Source organism: Mustelus asterias, chromosome 14 (genome assembly GCF_964213995.1).
Source record: "Mustelus asterias chromosome 14, sMusAst1.hap1.1, whole genome shotgun sequence".
NCBI lineage: Eukaryota > Metazoa > Chordata > Chondrichthyes > Carcharhiniformes > Triakidae > Mustelus > Mustelus asterias.
The window spans coordinates 81,682,929-81,706,078 of record NC_135814.1 but is presented as its reverse complement, the minus strand read 5'-3'; the positions used below and the strand labels follow the sequence as shown (position 1 = coordinate 81,706,078).

Sequence of the window (23,150 nt, the reverse complement as noted above, 5' to 3'; positions counted from 1 at the left end):
ATAGGACATACCAATAGAAGAAATCCATAATGGCAAACAGAGGATGTAACAATTGACTTCAACTATAGCAATTCCATACTACACCCTCCTTGCTGCTGCATTCAACTTCCTTACCGAAAATGTGCAATAATCATCTTTGAGAGTGATTCCAAATCATCAGGGGATTGATTGACAAGAGAACTGTTTATTTTGCTCTGAAATATTCTATCTCAACTGTTAACAAATTGTGTATTGTTACGTTATAAGGCCATCAAGATAAACTTGGTGTTGCAGAGACCAAGCTTCTTCATACGCTGCATTGGATGCTGCTGGATGCTCCTTTTGAATGCAACAATGAGACTACAACTGCCTTTGGTACTGGAAGAGGAGGAGGATCCAGCTGGTCTGGGAGCAGCAGTGCTTTTGTTCATCAGGTGGAGAATCGTGGATCCCCAGGCCAGCCTGGGCAAGGTAGTGTCACAGAAGAGGAGGAGCATACAAGACCCAAGCTGTTTACAAATTCAATGGCCACTGTAGAATTGTTTGTCTTCCTGTTTGCACCTCTTATCAACAGAATTAAGGTACATTAATAATTACGTTACAAACATTTCTTGAACCTTGTACTTTGTTATTTTGAAAATCATCATATTTTATTGAGCTAATTCCTTTTAGTGCTGTTCCTCTGCTATGTTAAGATAGCAGTTCATGTAATGGTGTTAGTGCAATTCAACTGCAATCTGTGCAGTCTTCCATTATTGTTATACTAAATTGTTATAAATCAGTTAGGTTTCAGCCAGTTCAACAAGAATGTCAAAGCCTTGGATAAGGTATTAGAATGGATTAAATTAAATCATACCAAGGATAAGAGACTTCCATTACATGGAGGAACCAGAGAAACTAGGGTTGTTCTTCATAGAGCAGGAAAACCTAAGGGGAGATATGATAACTCTTCAATATTTTAAAAATTGTTGTGATAGAGTAAATAAAGAGAAATGGTTCCAGTGGAAAGATGGATTGGTAACTGCCACAAAGGGCAGTTAGGAAGCAGATTCAATAAGAATTTTCAAAAGGATTCGGATATATACTTGAAAAAGAGAGGAGTTACCAGGCCAAGGGAAAGAGCTCGGGAGTAGGATGAATTATAGAGCTCTTTCAAACAGCTGGCATTGGCATGATGGACCAAGTGTTCTCCTCCTTTGTTGGATGATTCTGTAATTTAGAATAATGCAGGCTTTTTATCATGCAGTATTTGAATTTCAGTTTGTCATCATAGAGGTATTGTAGTCATATTTATACTTTATATTTCATTTTATGTGTACATTTATTACCACGTAGAAGATAACCTCAGCTGATTAAAGCAGCATAACGTGAATTTACTTTTTTTGCCAAATTTTGAAACCGTTCATATATTGATCCACAAAATGGTGGAATTTCAGTAGTAACTGGAACACAATACAGACTGGAACTTTCTGGCCGTTTATGCCGACGGGATCTTCCAGTCCCGCCAATGGTGCACCCTGCCACGGGTTTCTTGGCGGTGAGGGGCACATTGGCCAGTGGCCTTCGCAGCGGATTGCATGGTAAATCCCAACCATAGTCAAATGGTGTCATTATTCAAAAACTCTTGAAGATTTTGCATCAAATTTACAATGCTACTTGTATAAAATCAACATGAATTGCCTACTTTGTAATTTACTAAATACCTTTCAAAATAATTGTAATGTAAACTATATTTTTCCTGTAGTTAGAGGAAAAAAGATTCACAAAAGTATAATTAGTACCAACTTAATCTGTCTTGCAGGTTTGAGACACTAGAGATTGAACTATTTCACTTATGCCCAGTCACATAGAAAACTATTTTTTGTTAACAGTCCAACTTGGGTTAAATATTGGAGTACCGCTGTATATGGACAGATATATGTATGGGCCTGCATGAGAACAGTACAAAGTTTGAGTAAACTGGAGCACCATGCCAAATTGTAGAGATTCCAAAACTATAACAATTTTCCAACAAATTTGTGCTGCCTTAGACAGTGATTCAGTTTGAATAGTGTGATGTAGTGATTATTGTCACTGGACCAATAATCCAGAGGCCCAGGCTAATGCTTTGGGAACATGTTCATAGAATCATAGAATCCCTACAGCACAGAAAGAGGCCATTCGGCCCATCGAGTCTGCACCGACCATAATCCCACCCAGGCCCTACCCCCATATCCCTACATATTTTACCCACTAATCCCTCTAACCTACGCATCTCAGGATACTAAGGGCAAATTTTTAGCATGGCCAATCAACCTAACCCGTAAAATATGTGGGGGTAGGGCCTGGGTGGGATTGTGGTCGGTGCAGACTCGATGGGCCGAATGGCCTCCTTCTGCACTGTAGGGTTTCTATGTTTCTATGTCTTTGGACTGTTGACTGAATGTTGTTCGGCTGATGAAATTTAAATTCAATTAATAACTCTGGAATTGAAAACTAGTCTCAATAATGACTGTGAAGCTATTATTGATTGTCATTTTTTAAAAATCCATCTAGTTCACCAATATTCTTTAGGAAATCTGACATCCTTACCTGTCTGGCCTACATGTGACTCCAGCAATATGATTGACTCTCTGAAACTACCCTCTGAAATGGCCCTCAAGCTGAGGGCACTACTTTTGAGCTAAAGGAAAAATATACAGAGCACACCTGAAAGGTTAAAACAAAAATAATCCTCAAGGATGAATAATTGAAGATTATAAAATGGTGGAATTCACCATTGGTTTTAATTAGATGTGCACCAGTAATTGCCTGAGGCACATATGACTTGATCCAATATGTGTCATCTTATGATTGTGCATTACATTGAGAAAGTATTCACTGTGAAAATTTGGATGAAAATAGTACATGATGGAAGTGATTCTATTTGCATTAACGGTCAAAAGTTGAACTAAATTTCCATTAGATCAGTTAAATATGTCAGTCTGTCCATTTGTGATTTAAGCATTTAAAATCTTTGGTAAAATCCAGTTGATTATATGAAAACAATTTATTCACTATTTCAATGATTTTATTGCATTTTCTTAGGAATCAGATCTCACCTTTCGCCTGGCGAGTGGTCTCGTGATTTGGCAGCCAATGTGGGAGCACAAGCACCCTGAAGCACCTGCATTTACAGCTCTTGTAAAACCAATCAGAAATATTGTCACAGGTAAGAAACTATTGGCAATTATTGACATGATATTTTAAAAATACCTTCTCGCATCAAAATATATAATTAAAAGATAACAACGTGACATGAAATATTTGTGTAAAATTCCTTTGCCCACTGATATGAGTGAACCCATTTAGAATAAAATGATGATCGCTTAATTAAAATAAATAAAGGAGTTTCATGTGAATGGGTAAAACATTTATGTGCTAATATTTCTGTGCAATTTCAAGGAGCTTTTCAAAAGAAATGCGATAGTATTTGCTGTTTGTGATATCGTCATCTATAATCACATAGTTGGATCTTTCTCTCACCTATCCTATAATTTAGAATCGATACTTGCTAGTGGGTTTTAGACTGCAGAATTTGGCTGTGTAATGCAGGTGATTTCAGTGTTAGGGGAGCCAGTTGAGTTTCTAAAGGAAAAAACAGATTTGGGATCTACTCCCAACCATTTTTGGCATGACTTGCACTGATTGCCATGTTGTGGAGGATGATAATACATATATCTCATGGTGTAAGGAAGTATGCAAAGTGGACGGATTGTGAAATCAGTGTTTAATGCTGATTTAATGCTCGATCTATATTTTGGATCTCATTTTCAGTTAACTCTTAAACATGTTCAACTCCACAAGGGCCCCACTCCCTCCGCAACCCTCTTCCCACCCCGCCCCCCCCCAGCGTGTGCCATTACAAGGCATCAGCATCCAACATGCTTCACCAAGTATGGAGGTGAGTTGCTTTTGACCACCGTCTGTTACACTGTTAGTAGAAGTATTGGATTGTTGCAGGATCTGTGAAATGTTGGTTATTCCTCAGCAGGAACTGGCACTGGATTTTTGAAAGATAATGGCCGGGATTCTCCCCCAAAAAATTCTACGTTCCCAATGTGTGGGAAAATGGAAGTAAATCCCGCAGAGTGGGCCACTGCGCATGCGCCGATCTGTCAGCGCCGAGATCGGCACATGCACAGTGGCCCCGCATTACCGGCCTCCCAGACCTCCCTCAGCCATCCTGATCTCCCGATCACTCCCGACAGTCCTGACCCACCATGCTACCCCCTCACAAGATGACCAGTCCCGATTACCCTCTTCCCTCCATGCCACCGATGCTCTTGCAGAATGGCAGTGGGTCATCCCCCACCATTGCCCCCCCCCCCCTCAATAGGCCCTGCCAACTTGGCACTGCCTGATGCCCATGATAAAGGCTGTAGTTGCAGTCCCCCTTGGGTTGTAACATCAGAGGGAGATATAGCAGAGGCAGCAAAAAAGACACGATGCTTGCAGAGGGAGGAATGCTCTCATTAGGAGGCCTTACCCACTAATGTCTTCAGGGAGCATTTCTTCTACCTGCGCGAAACTAGGAGAAGTATGTTCAGTGGTTCTGCTTCACCAAGTAGTAGTCACAGAACTGTACCACCACGTGGAACCTCTGAGCAGGGTGAGAAAAGTGAACAAGGTGACCATGGATCTGATTTTTTTATGCCACAGATCCTTCCTGGCTAGTACAGATGACATTGCCGGTCAGTGCCGGGCGGCACGGTAGCACAGTGGTTAGCACTGCTGCTTCACATCTCCAGGGACCTGGGTTCGATTCCCGGCTTGGGTCACTGTCTGTGTGGAGTTTGCACATTCTCCTCGTGTCTGCGTGGGTTTCCTCCGGGTGCTCCGGTTTCCTCCCACAGTCCAAAGATGTGCGGGTTAGGTTGATTGGCCATGCTAAAATTGCCCTTAGTGTCCTGGGATGCATAGGTCAGAGGGATTAGTGGGTAAATATGTAGGGATATGGGGGTAGGGCCTGGGTGGGATTGTGGTCGGTGCAGACTCGATGGGCCGAATGGCCTCTTTCTGTGCTGTAGGGTTTCTAAGATTGCCAATCTATTTTGATTTACCCGCCATTGCTGCATCCGGGTGATAGAGAGGCAATGTCAGGAAGGGACTTGGGCCAAAAGAAAATAGCAAATTGTCAGGTGCAATCAAAACTGGTGTGTTTCTTCCCAGAGAAACAGGCAGGTTTCATAGAACATAGATGAGATCTTCAAACATTTTGCCATTTTCTTGAAGGGGGTGTGTTTTGCATCGTCATTGTGAGGTGTGGGGCCTAAAGATACCAGCATGCATGGGTGAATTTAAGGATCCCACCCCTGTGCCCCACCATGGACATTGGGACCCCCACACCTCATTGATGGCGTGATCATCTCTCCCCACCCACCGAACATAGGTTGCTGGCATGAATCTCCCCTGTCGAACATAGATCACGGTCCCAAACGGTCACCCTATATGCCTTGCCCCCTTCAGCCTCCTCTAGACCCCGCCCTTGGCAATGACAACCTGCATAGCCATGTCTCTGACTAGGGACTACAATGGTCTCCAAGCCCCCCAGTGTGGTCAGTACATCTGGTCTCTGTTGTGGAAAGCAGTAGTGATGCCTGCTGGCACTACATCACATTGTTGGGTAGGGACATCTCAGCTCCCAGAAGATTTGGCATTCAGCCAATTTTGAATAAGTATGTATGTTAATGTATGGTAATCAGGTTCACTCCTTTGCAGGGTGGGAACCTGATTACATCTGCTGGGAGGGCCCTGGAACCCCCTCATGAGAGTTTCTGGCCATTACGGGATTTGCGCCGGGTGTAACAGGGCCAGAAAATCACCCCCAAAGTTGCCTTTTGTCTAAATAGGAAAAAGTAGAAGGAGTGCATTCATGGTATTGCCAGGATAATGGATTCTCAATGGTGCAAGAACCCTTTGACTGCCATCACACATGGAGATGTATTGACACTGGGAACGGGAACTGCTCACTCAAAGTGCTGATGCAATTACACCCAGAATATCATGTTAATGAATGCCTGTTATCCTGGCAACAGTTATAATTCCTTCACCCCTATTGGTCTGCCGTTCCAGCTATTTTTGAGCTGCCAATTTGAATCAGAGGATGGACGCTCGGTGACAAGAGCTGTTGAATACCCTCTAGCATTCTACCACACGAGGACAGTGGTCATACCGTGAAAACCATGCTGTAAAGGGAACATCATAGATCTGAGCATCGGCATCCAGAAGCAGTGGGAATCTGGGGATTAATTTAAGGAGGCAGCAGTCTGATGCTCAAGGACAGCGTGTCCACATGGTTGATAAGCCCCTTTCTTCCTCTGTTCCTCCTCCTGATCATTGAAGCCTCAGGGCAATGCCAGAATGGTCAAGTTGTGGAAGTTGTAGCAGACTGCGATAAATTGGGATACACACTCCTAGGAATAGGGTAGAGTGTGGTGGAAATAATTTTTTGAGGTGTGTCTATTTCAATGCCAGGAGTATTATGGGGAAGGCAGATGAGCTGAAGGCGTGGATAGACACGTGGAAATATGACATTATAGCCATTAGTGAAACTTGGCTACAGGAGGGGCAGGACTGGCAGCTCAATGTTCCAGGGTTCCAATGTTTCAGGCGGGATAGAGGCAGAGGGATAAAAGGTGGGGGGGTGGCATTGTTGGTCAGGGAAAATGTTACAGCGGTACTCAGGCAGGATAGATTAGGGAGCTTGTCTACAGAGGCCCTCTGGGTGGAGCTGAGAAACAGGAAAGGTATGACCACATTAATGGGGTTGTATTATAGACCACCCAATAGTCAGCGAGAATTGGAGGAGCAAATCAGCGGAGAGATAGCTGACAACTGCAAGAAACACAAAGTTGTGATAGTAGGGGATTTTAATTTTCCACATATAGATTGGGACTCGCATACTGTTAAAGGTTTAGACGGGGTAGAGTTTGTAAAATGTGTTCAGGAGAATTTTCTACATCAGTATATAGAGGTGCCGACGAGAGAGGATGCGATATTGGATCTCCTATTGGGAAATGAGTTAGGGCAGGTGATGGATGTGAGTGTGAAGGAACACTTTGGATCCAGTGATCATAATGCCATTAGTTTCAACCTGATCGTGGATAAGGATAGATCTGGTCCTCGGGTTGAAGTTCTGAACTGGAAAAAGGCCAAATTTGATGAAATGAGAAGGGATCTGGGAAGTGTGGATTGGCACAGGCTGTTCTCTGGTAAGGATGTAAATGGAAAGTGGGAGGCCTTCAAAGGAGAAATTTTGAGAGTGCAGAGTTTGTATGTTCCTGTCAGGATTAAAGGCAAAGTAAATAGGAATAAGGAACCTTGGTTCTCGAGGGAGATTGTAACACTGATTAAGAGGAAGAGAGAGTTGTATGAAATGTACAGGCAGCAAGGAACACATCAGATGCTCGAGGAGTATAAAAAGTGCAAGAAGCTACTTAAGAGGGAAATCAGGAGGGCTAAAAGAAGACATGAGGTTGCTTTGGCAGACAGAGTGAAGGAAAATCCAAAGAGCTTCTATAGGTATGTTAGGAGCAAAAGGATAGTGAGGGATAAAATTGGTCCTCTTGAAGACCAGAGTGGTAGACTGTGTATGGAACCAAAAGAGATGGGGGAGATACTAAATGGTTTTTTTGCATCCGTATTTACTGAGGAAACGGGCATGGAGTCTACGGAAATAGGGCAAACTGGTAGGGAGGCCATGGAAGCTTTACAGATTAAAGGGGAGGAGGTGCTCGCTGTCTTGAGGCAAATCAGAGTGGATAAATCCCCAGGACCGGACAGGGTATTCCCACGGACCTTGAGGGAAGCTAGTGTTGAACTTGCAGGGGCCCTGGCAGACATATTTAAAATGTCAGTATTCACGGGGGAGGTGCCGGATGATTGGAGGGTGGCTCATGTTGTTCCATTGTTTAAAAAAGGTTCCAAAAGAAATCCGGGAAATTATCGGCCAGTAAGTTTGACGTCGGTGGTGGGCAAGTTATTGGAAGGTGTGATACGGGATAGGATCTACAAATATCTGGATAGACAGGGACTTATTAGGGAGAGTCAACATGGCTTTGTGCGTGATCGGTCATGTTTGACCAATCTATTAGAGTTTTTGGAGGAGGTTACCAGGAAAGTGGATGAAGGGAAGGCGGTGGATGTTGTCTACCTGGATTTCAGCAAGGCCTTTGACAAGGTCCCTCATGGGAGGTTAGTTAGGAAGGTTCAGTCGCTAGGTATACATGGGGAGGTAGTAAATTGGATAAGACACTGGCTCAATGGAAGAAGCCCGAGAGTGGTTGTGGAGGATTGCTTCTCAGAGTGGAGGCCTGTGACTAGTGGTGTGCCGCAGGGATCGGTGTTGGGTCCATTGTTGTTTGTCATCTATATCAATGATCTGGATGATAATGTGGTCAATTGGATCAGCAAGTTTGCTGATGATACAAAGATTGGAGGTGTAGTGGACAGTGAGGAAGGTTTTCAAAGCTTGCAGAGGGATTTGGACCAACTAGAAAAATGGGCTGAAAAATGGCAAATGGAATTTAACGCGACAAGTGTGAGATATTGCACTTTGGAAGGACAAATCAAAGTAGAACGTACAGGGTAAATGGTAGGACTCTGAAGAGTGCAGTTGAACAGAGGGATCTGGGAATACAGGTACAGAATTCCCTAAAAGTGACGTCACAGGTGGATAGGGTCGTAAAGAGTGCCTTTGGTACATTGGCCTTTATAAATCGGAGTATCGAGTATAAAAGTTGGAGTGTTATGGTAAGGTTATATAAGGCATTGGTGAGGCCGAATTTGGAGTATTGTGTACAGTTTTGGTCACCTAGTTACAGGAAGGATGTAAATAAGATTGAAAGAGTGCAGAGAAGGTTCACAAGGATGTTGCCGGGACTTGAGAAGCTGAGTTACTGAGAGAGATTGAATAGGTTGGGACTTTATTCCCTGGAGCGTAGAAGATTGAGGGGAGATTTGATAGAGGTGTATAAGATTTTGATGGGTATAGATAAAGTGAATGCAAGCAGGCTTTTTCCGCTGAGGCTAGGGGAGAAAAAAACCAGAGGGCATGGGTTAAGGGTGAAAGGAGAAAAGTTTAAAGGGAATATTAGGGGGGGGCTTCTTCACGCAGAGAGTGGTGGGAGTGTGGAATGAGCTGCCGGATAAAGTGGTAAACACTTTTAACATTTAAGAAAAACTTTGACGGGTTCATGGATGAGAGGGGTGTGGAGGGATATGGTCCAAGTGCAGGTCAGTGGGACGAGGCATAAAATGGTTCGGCACAGACAAGAAGGGCCAAAAGGCCTGTTTCTGAGCTGTAATTTTCTATGGTTCTATGGAATACCAAAGGGCTCCATGAGTTGTCCAGGCAGTGGCACCATTGCCTCGTGGAGCATCCCAATTTGTTGGGACTTCCACAACCTGACCATTTTGGCCATTGCCCCAGGGCTGCAATGATCAGGACAAGGAAGCGTGCACATCCACAACATGTACAAGCTGTTTGAGCATAACAGCAGACTGCTGTTTCTCTATATTAATTCCCAGATCCCCGTTGCTCAGTAAATCTTCATCTTGTCATCCCCTTATTACAGCACAAAAAAGCATCCTGAAACAAAATATATGACAAAACAACTATTCCATAGCAACTTTATCCAATAGTGCATCTAATTCTCCACACAATACTGAACTTGTACCCTTAGCATCTATCTTGTGGATGTCTGCATCTGTCTTATGCCAGCCCAGTGTCTGCAGCAAAACAGGTGGAAGGCTGCTGATTTTCAATGGGGGAGACTGCAGATGGTCTTGCAGGAGACTCTTGAGCACTTCTGGGCTTTGAGGGTCCAGTTTTGGATTGGCCCACTTTGGCATGGGTGGTAGCAGTCTAGACTGATTGTCTGACAGGCAACAATAGGAGCATTGATGAAGTCACAGTGTGGGAGCACAAATGCTGTCATCCTGAAGGCGCAGTAGGTTCATGTGCCATAGAGAAATTGCCACTCCCCCAGCAGTCTTCCAGAAAACAAACTTCTGGGGCATAAATTGCTGGGCTGGAGTAAGAGCCTGCATGACCCTTTGAGCACTGTATATATGGCCTTGATGCCAGCTGTCTGAGCCTCCATGGTACCAAGTGCAGGATCTGTGAGGCCTCAAGCAGATGTCTCAAAACCTCATCTGAACTTCCAGTACCACACTTAGATGCTGCATGACTTCTGTCTGTGCTGCAATGAAAGCTGACAGTTTGAGCATCAGATTCTGAATCATGGTTGAGTTTGCGAATGCTTTTGTGGAGTTGACCATCGCTTCCATGCTGGAAATGATGTGCTCCAAACTCAGTGAAACCCTGTGCCAGAAGTGAGCTAGACTCCTCTCTGCTCCTTGATAGTGATTTTCCTTGACAGTGATAACACCTTGACAGTGATAACACCTTGACAGTGATAACAGACTATGACAGGCTTGCCAATGTATCTAATATTTCTCTACACATTTCCATCAGCATTTTCCTGTATGCCAGCTATTGAAGCACTCATCTGAGATCTCTGCAGCGGAGCCTGTGTACTACCACAACCTGTGGGGTGCTGGCACACGCATCTTTTCTCCTGGTTTGGTTGCAGTCCACTCATCCACGTTGACTCACTGTATGCCGCTCCTGCCTTTATGCTGCTCCCTCAAGTCCATACTTGGTAGCTGTGAACTCAGGCCCATTTTTCATTTCATACATCCTCAGTAATCACTGGGTTGCTAAGTAACAATTTTTTCATAAACATAAATGCATAAACGACAACTGGGGTAAAGGAAAGCTGGGGGTCATGGAATGCAAGTCATTCATGATTTCACCATCTGCAGCTTACACATTATATCAGATTGCAGGATAAGGGTGATGTGGGATTTCAGAATGAGCATAAGGCCATTAACCTGGATGGTTTCAAAGATGCTGCCGACCACTGCTTCAGTGATGGCTACTCTAATGATCCCCAGCATCATTTCCTCTATGGGGATCAGCACATGCAGCCATGCCTGTCGCATTCTGCTACTTATTCTGGAACATCTTGTGTTGCAAAAGAGAGGGAAACATGTCATTGAGTGTGTTTTAATGTATATATGTAATCTGTATACTGCCACAACTGAATATCTGGCAGTATGTACAAGCTATGAGATATGAATGTGCACGATCGAGGAGTGCTCCATCTCCAAGGGTGAGTTGAAGCATATGAATGTGAGGTTTGAGTTATGATTGATATACACTGCTGGCAGGCAAGAGGAGGAGATATGGTGATCAGAGCAGCATTTGAGAATAGAAGTTCAAGTGATAGCATTTGGCTTGGAAGGGTGATTTCACTGATATGGACCACTGGTGTGAGCTCATTAAAATTCTTGCCACAATCCATCTATGGCCTTGGCATCAGACTGTCAGCATTGACAGCCTCCTGAGCTCTCATGCTCCCTGAATAATTACCTGAAGGGCCTCTTATCCCTTTGAGGAAAGATAACACCTCAGATCCAACTCCTGCACTAGCCACTTCAATGTGGCATCAGGAACCTGGCGACATGCATATTTACCCCTAATGCCATTTCAATTCTTTATTAAAACTCTCCCAATGCTGCCCAGACACGCGCAGTCCCTGCTGCAGCCAGAATGCATCTCATCTTTAACAGGTGCTGTCTGCCTTTCGTGGCAGCTGGCTTTACACGAACCTGGGCCCCTGCCCAAGCGTGCAAACACCCAGCAGTGCATTCAGTGCGAGGCTGTACATTTTAATAAAGCAAATGCCTTTATTAAAACACTTCACTCAGATGTTGCAAAATCACACATTACAATCCCCCTGCTGGAGTCCGCTTAAAATCAAATAGCAATATGCTGTTTGTACTCAGTTCTTCAAGGTTTGCATATTTCATTAGAGTCAGGTGCTAAATTGGACTGTTGGTAGATCAAAATTTTGTGCGAGTTGAGAGCAATGCTCTGGGGTTCTAGGCTCAAATCGCACCACAGTAGTTGGTAAAAATGCTTCTATGACAGGCACTAGTGAGCTGAAAATTTGAAACTTAAGGGAAAGGGTTCAATTGATGAGAACTGCCTGAACAGAGGGACAAAAATTCTGAAAGTTTCTGGAAATACTCAGAAAATCTCAATTAATTAGCGGTTTTTATTAAGATTAAAGGCAAAAATGGGTGGAGGGAAGGAAATCCAAAGATGCAAACACAAGGCAATAAGCAAGTGATGGGAAGCCAAAACCTGACCTCTGCTTGCTGAAAAAGTAGCAATGATGCTTCATGAGGGGCCTGAAAGGAGGGGGCTCCAAGTTCTAGTTCACCGACTTCACCTTACTATCACAGACAGAGGCAAACGGCCAGTTAGATGGACTTTAGATTCTAGAATCATAGAATGGTTTGGGCATAGAGGGAAACCATTTGGCTTGTAATGCCTGTGCTTGTCCTCTGCAAGAGCAACACACCTAATACCACCTAGTTTGCTGCCTTATGTCCATAGACCTGCACATTTTTCCTTTTCAGATAATGATCCAATTCTCTTTTGAAAGCTTTGACTGAACCTATAACTCGTAAATAATCGATAAATGAATGAGAATTTAATTAACTCAATCTGACAACACATGATCTATGGACTTAATACAAAATGCAAAATGCAGTAAACCTTTCTATTCTGGAAATTAAGGAGACCTTCATTGGAATTATTTGTATTCTGAAATTATTATATTGTCCTATTATTTTAGTTCTTTTATGATTGTCTACAACTACAGGATGAATTAAAATTTTGTTTTATTTGTTTTGTCATGGCAATGTGTTATCTGCTACCTTGATGATTTTTCAATATCTTTCTAAAGGTTTTTCCTTGTGGTGCCATTGACTCTTTTGCCAATTACCTTAAATGTGAGCCTTAAGTCTTGATCCTTCCACTATTGAGAACAGTTTCTCTTGATCTGCTCTGTCCAGATCCCTCATAATTTTGAATATCTCTATCAAATCTCCTCTCAACCTTTCCTCCAACGAGGGCAGCCCCAGCTTCTCCAATCTAGTTCGGTGACTGAAGTTCCTCATCATGGGAACTATTCTTGCGAATCTTTTCATCAGCTTCTCAAATGTCTTCACATCCTTCCTAAAGTGTGGAGCCTATATCTGGATATTGAAGTTGAACCAATATTTTATACAGATTTAATATAACTGCCTTTCTTTTGTACTCTAAGCTCCTATTCTTAAAACCAGGTTACATATGTTTTATTATCTGCTCTCTTAACCAACCTGTCATGTTCAATTTGTGTATTTATACACCCAGATCCCTCTGCTCCTGAATCCCATTTAGAATTTTACAAAGAAAAAACAAAGAAAATTACAGCACAAGAACAGGCTCTTTGGCCCTCCAAGCCTGCAACGACCATTCTGCCCATCTGAACTAAAACTCCCTACCCTTCTGGGGACCATATCCCTCTATTCCCATCCTATTCATGTATTTGTCCAGATGCCCCTTAAAAGTCACTATTGTATCTTTTATTTTATATTGCCTCTGTTCTTTCTACTAAAATGAATCACTTAACAGCATTAAACTTCACCTGCCATTTTTCTGCCCATTCCACTGATCCATCCGTGCCCTTTTGAAGTTCTGTACTTTACTTCTTGTACTCCTCACAATATTTCCCAGTTTCAGATTGTCCACAAATTTTGGAATCATGCCCTGTATGCCAAGGTCTAGGTCATTAATATGTTACTTTAAGGAACTTAACTGAATTTTACTTGACCCTTATTATCAGCCAAAAATTGAAAATTTTGATTTCCTAACTCCTTAGATGAACTCCCTACCTTTAGATAGAGGGAAACAAAGATACAGTACTCCCCAAATAATAAACTCATGGCCTTCCTGTGATGTCGTGGTTCCAACCACCCCTCCCCTTGTGGTTAAGCCATTGGATTTGAAATCCATTCGGGTTTCCCCATGCAGCTTCAAACCCTGGCAGAAGTAACTGACTCTCTTGGAAGTGTCTCCTCGGAGAGCCAATTTTGGCTAGTTATCTCTGTCGCATTTTGGTGACCACAGCAACAAGCCGTGCCTCCCCGCTTGACCCTCAGTAGTGTGCAAAAAAAGCACAAGATGGCCATAATCTGCGTAGATCAGATACTTAGTTACGAGATGGCATCACTCACAATAAATGGATTAGCCAGGAAGCATCCTGGACAAGTAACCTCCCTGCCATTGCGGCAGTAGAAGCACAGTGTAAAATGACAATGTTACACAAGTTCTAGCCCTTGGGCCAGTTACGAGGTCCTCCTCCACTCAGACCGAGGAGGAGGACATGAGACCCATCAGATAGCATTACATGCCGTATTGGTTTCTGAGTCCGGGTGCCAGATCAGAAGGACCAGTACCCAGTAGAAGACAACAACACTTAAAGAGCCAGAGTGGGTTGTCCACCTACCAGGGAAAGCAATCTATGTGGCAACACACACCTTCTGTAATAAGAAATAAGAATTTGATTATGGGAACAGTGACTGCGGCCAATGAAACATTAAGCTGTGAAACATCCAGGATGGCCACCTTAATTGAAGGGGTCCAATCAAGCCCACACAAGACAGGACATCAGTCAATGAGGTGATTATCGACAGGCTGATCTGTTAGCTATGCAACATCCTCCTCCTGTCAGTTACCTAACATCCAAATGCCAAAGGGCACCAGGTCAAGATCAGAACGCTGTGACAAGATCGGAGAATACCACACTATCTCCTGCCAATATGCTAAATGTAGTGGCAAACGGCAACCCATTCTGGCCAGGGATTATCAGTGCAGCAAATGTGAAGGAATGTTTACAACCAAGGCTGGACTCGGCCAGCACAAGAGGCATAGACATGCAGCTCTATTAAACAAGAGACCTCGAAGCCAGGGAGGAGAGTGTACAGGTGGACTGAGGAAGAGGTTGCTCCTAAGGGAACTTGAAGTGAGATTTAAAAGATACTGGCACGTCAATAATGAAATGGTAAGCATCCTTACTACAAAAACGGCAAAGCAAATCTTAGACAAATGCAGAAACTTAAAGAACAACTAGGTGGAGATCAATAACAGACAGGCAATCTTGAAGATTTCCCAACAACTGAACCACAAAGGGACACCAGCAACCCTGAAGAGTCAGTCCCACATCCAACAAGAGTTCTAAGATCACAGGCTACCATCCCATAACATCAGGATGCAGATGACCAGCTCACACAAGCCAAGGAACTCGTGGTCGCAAAGGATGACCCCAATAGTCGGGCTCTGGGCTAGTGGAGAGCATCAACAAATTACTGATGAGCCAGGAGAAATCCCCCCCTCATAAAGCCAAGGGGCCTCTCCAAGGTCAGCAAAAAAAGGAAAAGTGCAATGGTAACACTAGTGTGAAGAAAAGATGGGCAAAACAGAAAGCACTGTTTAGAATGACCCACTCACTCAATGGTTAGCACTGCTGCTTCACAGCATCAGGGACCCAGGTTCAATTGTGTGGGTTCCTTCTGGGTGGTCCAATTTCCTCCCACAGCCCAAAGATGTGCAGTTTAGGTGGATTGGCCATGCTAAATTTGCTCTTAGTGTCGAAAGATGTGTAGGTTAGAGGTAAATACATGGGGTTAAGGAGATAGGGCCTGCATAAGATACTCTGTTGGAGAGTTGGTGCAGACTTGATGGGCCGAATAGCCTCCTTCTGCACTGTAGGGATTCTATGGAAAAATCAATAGGCATTAACTTGCCAGACAGATCATGTCCACATTTGCATGTCCTCTCACCAGAGAGGAACTGGAACAGTTTCCGAGCAAAACCCAAAGCCAACAAGGTGAATCTTAGCAAATTTGCCCAGTACTCTGACCATAAAGCAGCCAAAGATGAAACCAGAAGTGGGTATAGCAATCAAGGGGATAGATGACAAGTACGGCCAACCCAGATGGCATGACACTGGAGGACATCCAGAACATACAAGATGACACACAACTTCCGACTCTTCCCTCTATGGCTGAAGCCAAGCATGATCACCGATTCCCTTAAAAAGAGTTGAACAGTTTGGATTCCTAAGTGTGAAGATCAAGAATGCCTGAAAAGACATTGACAACTGGCACCTATCACTATTGGTCCTATGCTACTTCATCTATTTACAAAGATCATGGCGAATTGACTGAGTGAGACAGTCAAAATCAACCCTAGGCAAAAGGGTTTTCTGGCAGCAACTCCTGGGTGCAAAGAAAATATTGCCATTCTTGAGAATAAAGTGAGCAAAGGACAACTGAAAGGACATGACCTTCCTTGATCTGGCAAAGGTGTTCGACTCAATCAGGCACAAGCTACTCTTAAAATCGCTACACAGAATGAGTCTACCCACAGGCTTTGTTGCAATGATTGAATACCTATAGTCTGGTAACATCAGGGTAATCGAAGGGAACAGAACTAAGACCACCGAAATAAACAGAGAGGGGTGTTGAGTGAACCACTCATCAGTACTATACTATTTAACATAACATTGGATCCTCTGGTATACTTCCTGGAGAAGGCTAACTCAGGGGTATCCTAGCTCCTTGGGAGGCAGAAGAGGCAACTGCTCTGCATTGGTCTTGGAGGATGATTTTGCCCTTCATGGAGGGATGGAATGGAACCTGAAGTTACCCCAGTCCTTTTACGATAATACGCATGATCAACATTGCCGAAACAAAAAGCTTCCACTTCACATACAAAAGGGAAGACCTTCCTATACAACGACTGCAAAAACTGGAAACTCAGGAATGAATCCGTAGCCCATATCACCCCAGACGAGATCGAGAAATATCTGGGTGCCTGAGTCAATCCTTGGGCAGGCGTGACAGAAGGTGGCAAATGGGAGTAGAAGCTTAAAACCTGGGTGACAAGCTTACAGGCAGCAGCTCTCTGATCAGCTCAAAATGGAGATGTTAAAGACACGTGTCATCCCCAGGATGTATTTCCATCTGATCCTCTCCAAAGTGTTGCAGAGCACGCTCCTCAAACTTGATCAAGTCATCAGGAACGCCACTGAAGAGTTCATACATCTCCCACCTCATACAGAAGGTCTCCTCTACTTCAGCAACAGGATTGGCAGGCTTAGCATACCCAAGTTAGAAGTATAAATACCATTAGTGATTATCCACAAATGCAAAGTACCCAATATGTTGTTAGGGCCCTGGACCAGAATCCCAAATTACATTAGGAAACCAGTCTAGACCCCAACAATTTATTTTGGGATAAATGTGAGGATAGGATGCTTCACTCCAGGAGTAATACCGCTTAGTTAATTACCAATCCCCAGGGAGCTTGTATCCAACAAGTTCTACAGGGAGGTCAGTGATTAACCATGCAAGTCATGGGTAATCACACTCCTCCCCCTCTGAGTCCGAGAGCTACCCTTCACTCTTTGGGCGCCAGGGCCATCTTCGTCTTTTGGCCTTTTCTCTATTTCATGCCCTGCCTGGTCAAGCGGAGTATATCATATCGGCCAACGTCTCTTTCTGGATGACCGAAGTATTACTGGAGGCAGTTCTTCCTCAATGACGGCTTCTGGCTGGGATTCCACTGCTTCTGTTTCCATTCCAGAAATCTCATAGGCTGTTTGAGAGCCTCCCATTGGTTGAGTTGCTTTGTCCTTCAGTGTATTTGGGATCTCAGATGGCATGCTCGCTGAGCTGGCTGCTTCGGTCAACAGCTTCTGACGGTGTAGGTAGTCTATGTGTTTTTTCATATCCTGTCTCCAACCTTTACCATAAAGGACACTGGTCCTGTTCTAGAAAGAATTCTTCCCAGTGTCCATGGGGTGCTGCCTCCAAAATCTTGCACCTGGACTGTGTCTCCTGGTGAAAAAAACTCTTAGCTTTTAGCCTATCATAACCTCTTTTTGGCGTTCTTGTTTTTCTTTAATTCTTCCATTTATGTTTGGGTAGGTAAGGTTTAGCTTGGTCCATAGGCGCCTGCCCATCAGTAACTCAGCCGGAGCTAAACCCGTCTTACATGTGGCATCGATCTATATTTTGTCACAAACCTTATGCGATTCCATGGGTGCTAAAACATTGCGCAAGTCTCTCTATCATGTTCTGCAATGTGGTGGACATCACCCAGTGCACCTTCATCCACTTAGAGTGGGCATCGATTAGTAACAAAAACACTGAGCCCATAAATGGCCCTGCGAAATCCACATGCTGTTGAACCCAAGGCTTTCCTGGCCATTTTCAGGGGTGTAGGGAAGCTACCGGTGCTGCCTTCTGGTTTCCTTGGCACTTTCTTCATGTCTTCACCATTTCCACTATGTCCCCCTCTATTCCAAGCCACCAGACGTAGCTTCGCTAACATCTTCATTTCATTATGCCTGGGTGGCCATAATGAATGCATATCAATATAAATTATTTTTAAAGAATAGGCCTTTGGGCAGGATGTGGGATTACTACCCAGCTCCCCATAGGATAATGCGGTCTTCAATGCTTAATTCCAGGTATTTTGTCTTCAAGTCTTGTGCCAGACATTCTTTCATTCTTCTATTTAATATTACGTGGCTTAATTTTGCCAATGTGGGATTGATTGGAGTCCAAGTCTTAATTTGTTTTGCTGAAACTGGTAAGGTATCCATAAGATTTTATCCATAAGATTTAATGCCATTATGACTTTGTCCATTTTCAGTGGTGATGGTAAGCTTGTGGGCAATGGCAGGCAACTCAGGGTGTCTGCATCGGCGACTTGTGTCCCTGGTCTTTGTTCCAGTGTATACTCATAGGTGCCTAGTAGTACTTCCCTTTGCTGTATTCAGGCTATATGAGTTTTGTGCTTGGAAAAAAGGCCCGGAGGTTTGTGGTCTGTTATGATGGTGACTTGTTGACTATACACATTGATGGAATTTTTTCACTACGAATACCATTGCTAAACCCTCCTTTTCTATCTATGCGAACCTGCTTTTTGCATCAGCTAATGTCTTTGGGGCATGTGCAATCGGGCGCTCCATCCCGGTGCTCCCTTGGTGTAATAGTACTGCACCTATTCTGTAAGGAGAAGCGTCACGTTTTGACCGAGTTGAAATGGGCCAACATGTTGTCCGACTGCAATTGATGGTTTACTCTTTCAAAAGTGTTCTCCTGTGGTTTTTTCTATGCCCACTTCTGATGCTTTTTCAAACAATGTAGTGGTGCCAGTAAGGTTGCCAAATTTGGAAAGAGCTTCCCATAATAATTTGAGGCCAAGAATTAATTTTAATTCCTTCATACTCCTTGGTGTTGGAGCCTCTAATGGCTCTTACCGTTTCCTCAAATGGGTGTAGGCCATCTGTGTGAACCCTGTTCCCGAGGTATGTTACCTCAGTTGCTTAAAACTTATTTTTCTCTTTAGTCTGATCCCGGCTTCTAAAAACCGTCGTAAGACTTCTGCTATTTTCGTGGTGTTCCTTGACAGTGGTTCCTGTGATTAGAACATGGTCCAGGTAAACTGCCACTCTGAGTATTCTTGCACTATGCCTCCATTACTCTTTGGAATATGGCACCAGCCGATGATACTCCAAAAGGTAGACGAGTATATTTGTATAAACTTGTGCGTGTTTACCATCATTTTTTTTTGTTGATGCTTCTAGTTCTAACTGGAGGTACGCGTGACTCATATGTAGTTTTGTGAAAATCCAGCCTTCGGATAGCTTTGCATAGAAGCTGCCCATTCACAGCATCGGATATTTGTCCAAATGAGAAGTTCTGTTCATTGTCATTTTATAATAAGTTGTCTCAGGTTAAATTTTATAATCACCACAGAGGTGGATTGTGTTGTCCGGCTCACTCGGAAAATTGTACGGGTCAAATTATCCCCAGCGCTTTTAATCACCTAAGTTCAATCTCTACCTTCATTCATAGCACATATGGAACTGGTGTTGCCTTAAAAAAAATCTCGGTTGAGCACCCAGGTCTATGTAAATGTTTGCCTTGACCCTTTGTATTTTTCCAAGGCCTGTCTAGAAAACCTTTGGTACTTTCCTATTACCTCATAAGTTTCCAGTGCCCATTTTGAAAGTTTGTTGCCAATCCAAGTAGATTTTTTGTAACCAGTCCCTTCCCAAAAGGCTGGATCCTGGTTCTTGCACCATTATCAAAGGGGGCCAAACCGTTTGTTGCCCATATGTGACCAGGGATACCGTGGTCCCTACTACTTATGGTTCTCCTGTGCAAATTGCCAATCTTGCCTTAGTGTTCTTCAACTTGAATGTAGAGATGCCCTATCGTAAACTTCTAAATTCTTGTTCCCCTATAACAGATACAGGTGCCCACATGTCCACCTTCGGTGTGGTGGCACAATTTAATAGTGCTTGTTCCTCCTTCAGGCTGACTTATCTGATATATTCTGGGGATGGCTTCGTCCTTCAATATGGGCTGTATGCCCCTGCTTGTTTTGGTAACCTTGCTTGGGGTGGGCTCCTTGGCTGCATGCACAGCACTGATGTGCTGGCTGCTCCCTAAACTGGGACTCCCTCATGTCTAGTGCCAGGGTTATCTGGTTTCCCTTGCCCAAGGCTGGGGGGTCATAGAATCCCTACAGTGCAGAGGGAGGCTATTGGGCCCATCGAGCCTGCGCCAACAACATTCCTATCCAGGCCCAAATCCCCATAACTCCAAGTATTTTACTAATCTCCCTGACACTAAAGGGCAATTTAGCATGGCCAACCCACATAACTTGCACATCTTGGGAGTGTGGGGATGGTCTGGTGGCATTATCTCTAGGATATTAATCCAGAAACTCAGCTAATGTTCTGTGGACCTGGGTTCAAATCCCGCCATGGCAGATGGTGGAATTTGAATTCAATAAAAATATCTGGAATTAAGAATCTACTGATGACCATGAAACCATTGTCGATTGTCAGAAAAACCCATCTGGTTCACTAATGTCCTTTCGGGAAGGAAATCTGCCATCTTTACCTGGTCTGGCCTACATGTGACTCCAGAGCCACATGTAGTTGACTCTCAACTGCCCTCCAAGGGCAACTAGGGATGGGTAATAAATGCTGGCCAGCCAGCAACACCCATGTTCCACGAATGAATAAAAAAACCCAGAGCAAACCTACGCAGACATGGGGAGAACATGCAAACTTCACAAGGCAGTGACCCAAGCCAAGAATTGAACCAGGGTCCCTGGTGCTGTGAGGCAGCAGTGTTAACCACTGTGCCACCCCACAAGTATGTTCAACTGGGGACCTGGGTCTGCACTAGGGGGATTGGCCAAGACTAAGGATGTTGCTATGTAAAGATCCTTGCAGCTCTTGGGCATCTTTCTCCACATTTTCACAAACTAAAGCCAGCGTTTTCTTTTTAAAATCTAGGTTTGGCTCTATCAAAAGCCTTCTTTGGGTTCTGAGATTATTTATGCCACATACTAAACGGTCTGTTAGTATTTCTGGTAATGCTGGGCCATACAGAATGCTCCACCAGTTTTCTTAGTCACATCAGGATTTCCCTCACTGGTTCCCCAGCAAATCTCGTAGTTGTATTATACCTGTACCATTGCAAGATCGCAGAACATTTAGGACCATTTCCACTAACTCAAAGGTCTTGGAATCTGGTGTTACCAGATACATTGGACTTTTTATAATACCAAATGTTGCAGTCTCACATGCAGTCATCAGGATGACCTTTTGCCAGTTATCTCCTATTTTGTTAGCTTGAATGAAATACCTCATTCTCTCAGCATATTGTGGCCAATCCTCAATACTCACATCATATGGCTCCAATTTCCCAAAACATGGTATTGCAAAAACTGAACAATACAGGCTGACCAGGATCTGATGAACAGGGTTACCAAAACATTCCTCTCACCTCATCACCAGTATAATAACTCCAGGAGTCCACTATAAAGGAACAGTGCTATATTGCACAAAATAAAGTAAAGCAAAGCAAAAACCACAAGCCTGTGGTAAACACAACAGGCCCCAACCAGAACAATGGAATAATGGACCCACTCAGGTCTACTTTATATAGGGTTGGTATACAAGCTCCGCCTGATTAATTAATTACCAATCCCCAGGGAACTCTTTTTTTTCCTCCAACCAAATAAACTAAATCAAATTAACTTAGGGACAACCAGACAAAACTGAAAAGGAGGGGAACCGCCCGAAACAAAAACAAAGTGGAAAGGAAACATAAAACATCAAATTAACATGTGATTAAAGGGGTCAAAAATACACCCCCTTCCCTGCGGTGCCCAGCGGGCACGGAAGGCATCAACGGTGCCCTTGGATACCACATGCTCCCTTTCCAGGGACACCCGGCCACGAATATAGCCACAGTAGAGGGGCAGACAGTCGGGTTGGATGACCCCCTCGATCGCCCTCTGCCTGGACCTGTAGATGGCATGCCTTGCCATGCCCAGGAGCAGGTTCACGAGGAGGTCCTCCTCCTTCCCCGCCCCCCCTCCGCACTGGGTGACCAATCCTCAGGGAGCTTGTAGTCAATGAGTACTACAGGGAGGTCAATCAGCGATCCCTTATGTAAGTCATCAACAAAAGATGTCCCTCATGCAAGTCATGCGGTTATTAGTCTTGAAGCTTTCAGAGAGATTTTGTGGAGAGAGCAGCTTGCGGACCTCTATCTTTAAACAACCACCAGCCAGAACTCAAAAGCTGTTTTTTCCTGCTACATGTGTAGCTCCTCCCATTAACCACATTATCACATGACCCTGTCAATCTAAACCCATCTTCCATTCCTTAATCAAAAACCTCAAGGGACCTTTTCGTTCTGTAAACCAAAGGCCATTAGCTCTCTTCTAAAGAAACATTACACGGATAAATTTAGTAATTATCCTACTTTCCCAGCATCTGAGTGGCATTCCCTCCAAACATGCCAATTACCTGTAGAAAATAATTGAACTTTAAAACAGTCCCCTTAAACAAAAAAAATATCCATAGCAATAGCACACAATCATCATAATGTACATCAATGTTGTAATATGGGCATCCTTTCAGTTCCGGGGTGAATGCAACACAGAAACAGTCAGAGGATCGCCAAAGTTCAAAATCCTGAAAGAAATCGAGGATTTCCTAACAAGTACTTACAGTTGCAAAATGGGTGGAATGGACTCCACATCCTAGGTGGCCAAACCCCAACCAGACAAAAGCTAGTGAATGCAAATACGCAGCTTGGAGGGAGTGGAAATTCAAAAAGTGGAGGAAACTGAAAAGTCAAGGTGATGG

At 43.8% G+C, this 23,150-nt stretch overlaps 1 protein-coding gene across 1 annotated transcript in view; it reads left to right on the top strand.

The window, feature by feature from the left end:
- unc80 (unc-80 homolog (C. elegans)) overlaps positions 1-23,150 on the top strand; it is a 505,340-nt gene that overhangs the window by 35,262 nt on the left and 446,928 nt on the right. Inside the window, exons 4-5 of the mRNA XM_078227718.1 lie at positions 247-560; positions 3,046-3,169. Coding sequence (XP_078083844.1) covers positions 247-560; positions 3,046-3,169 — 438 coding nt within the window. The remainder of the gene's footprint in view (positions 1-246; positions 561-3,045; positions 3,170-23,150) is intronic.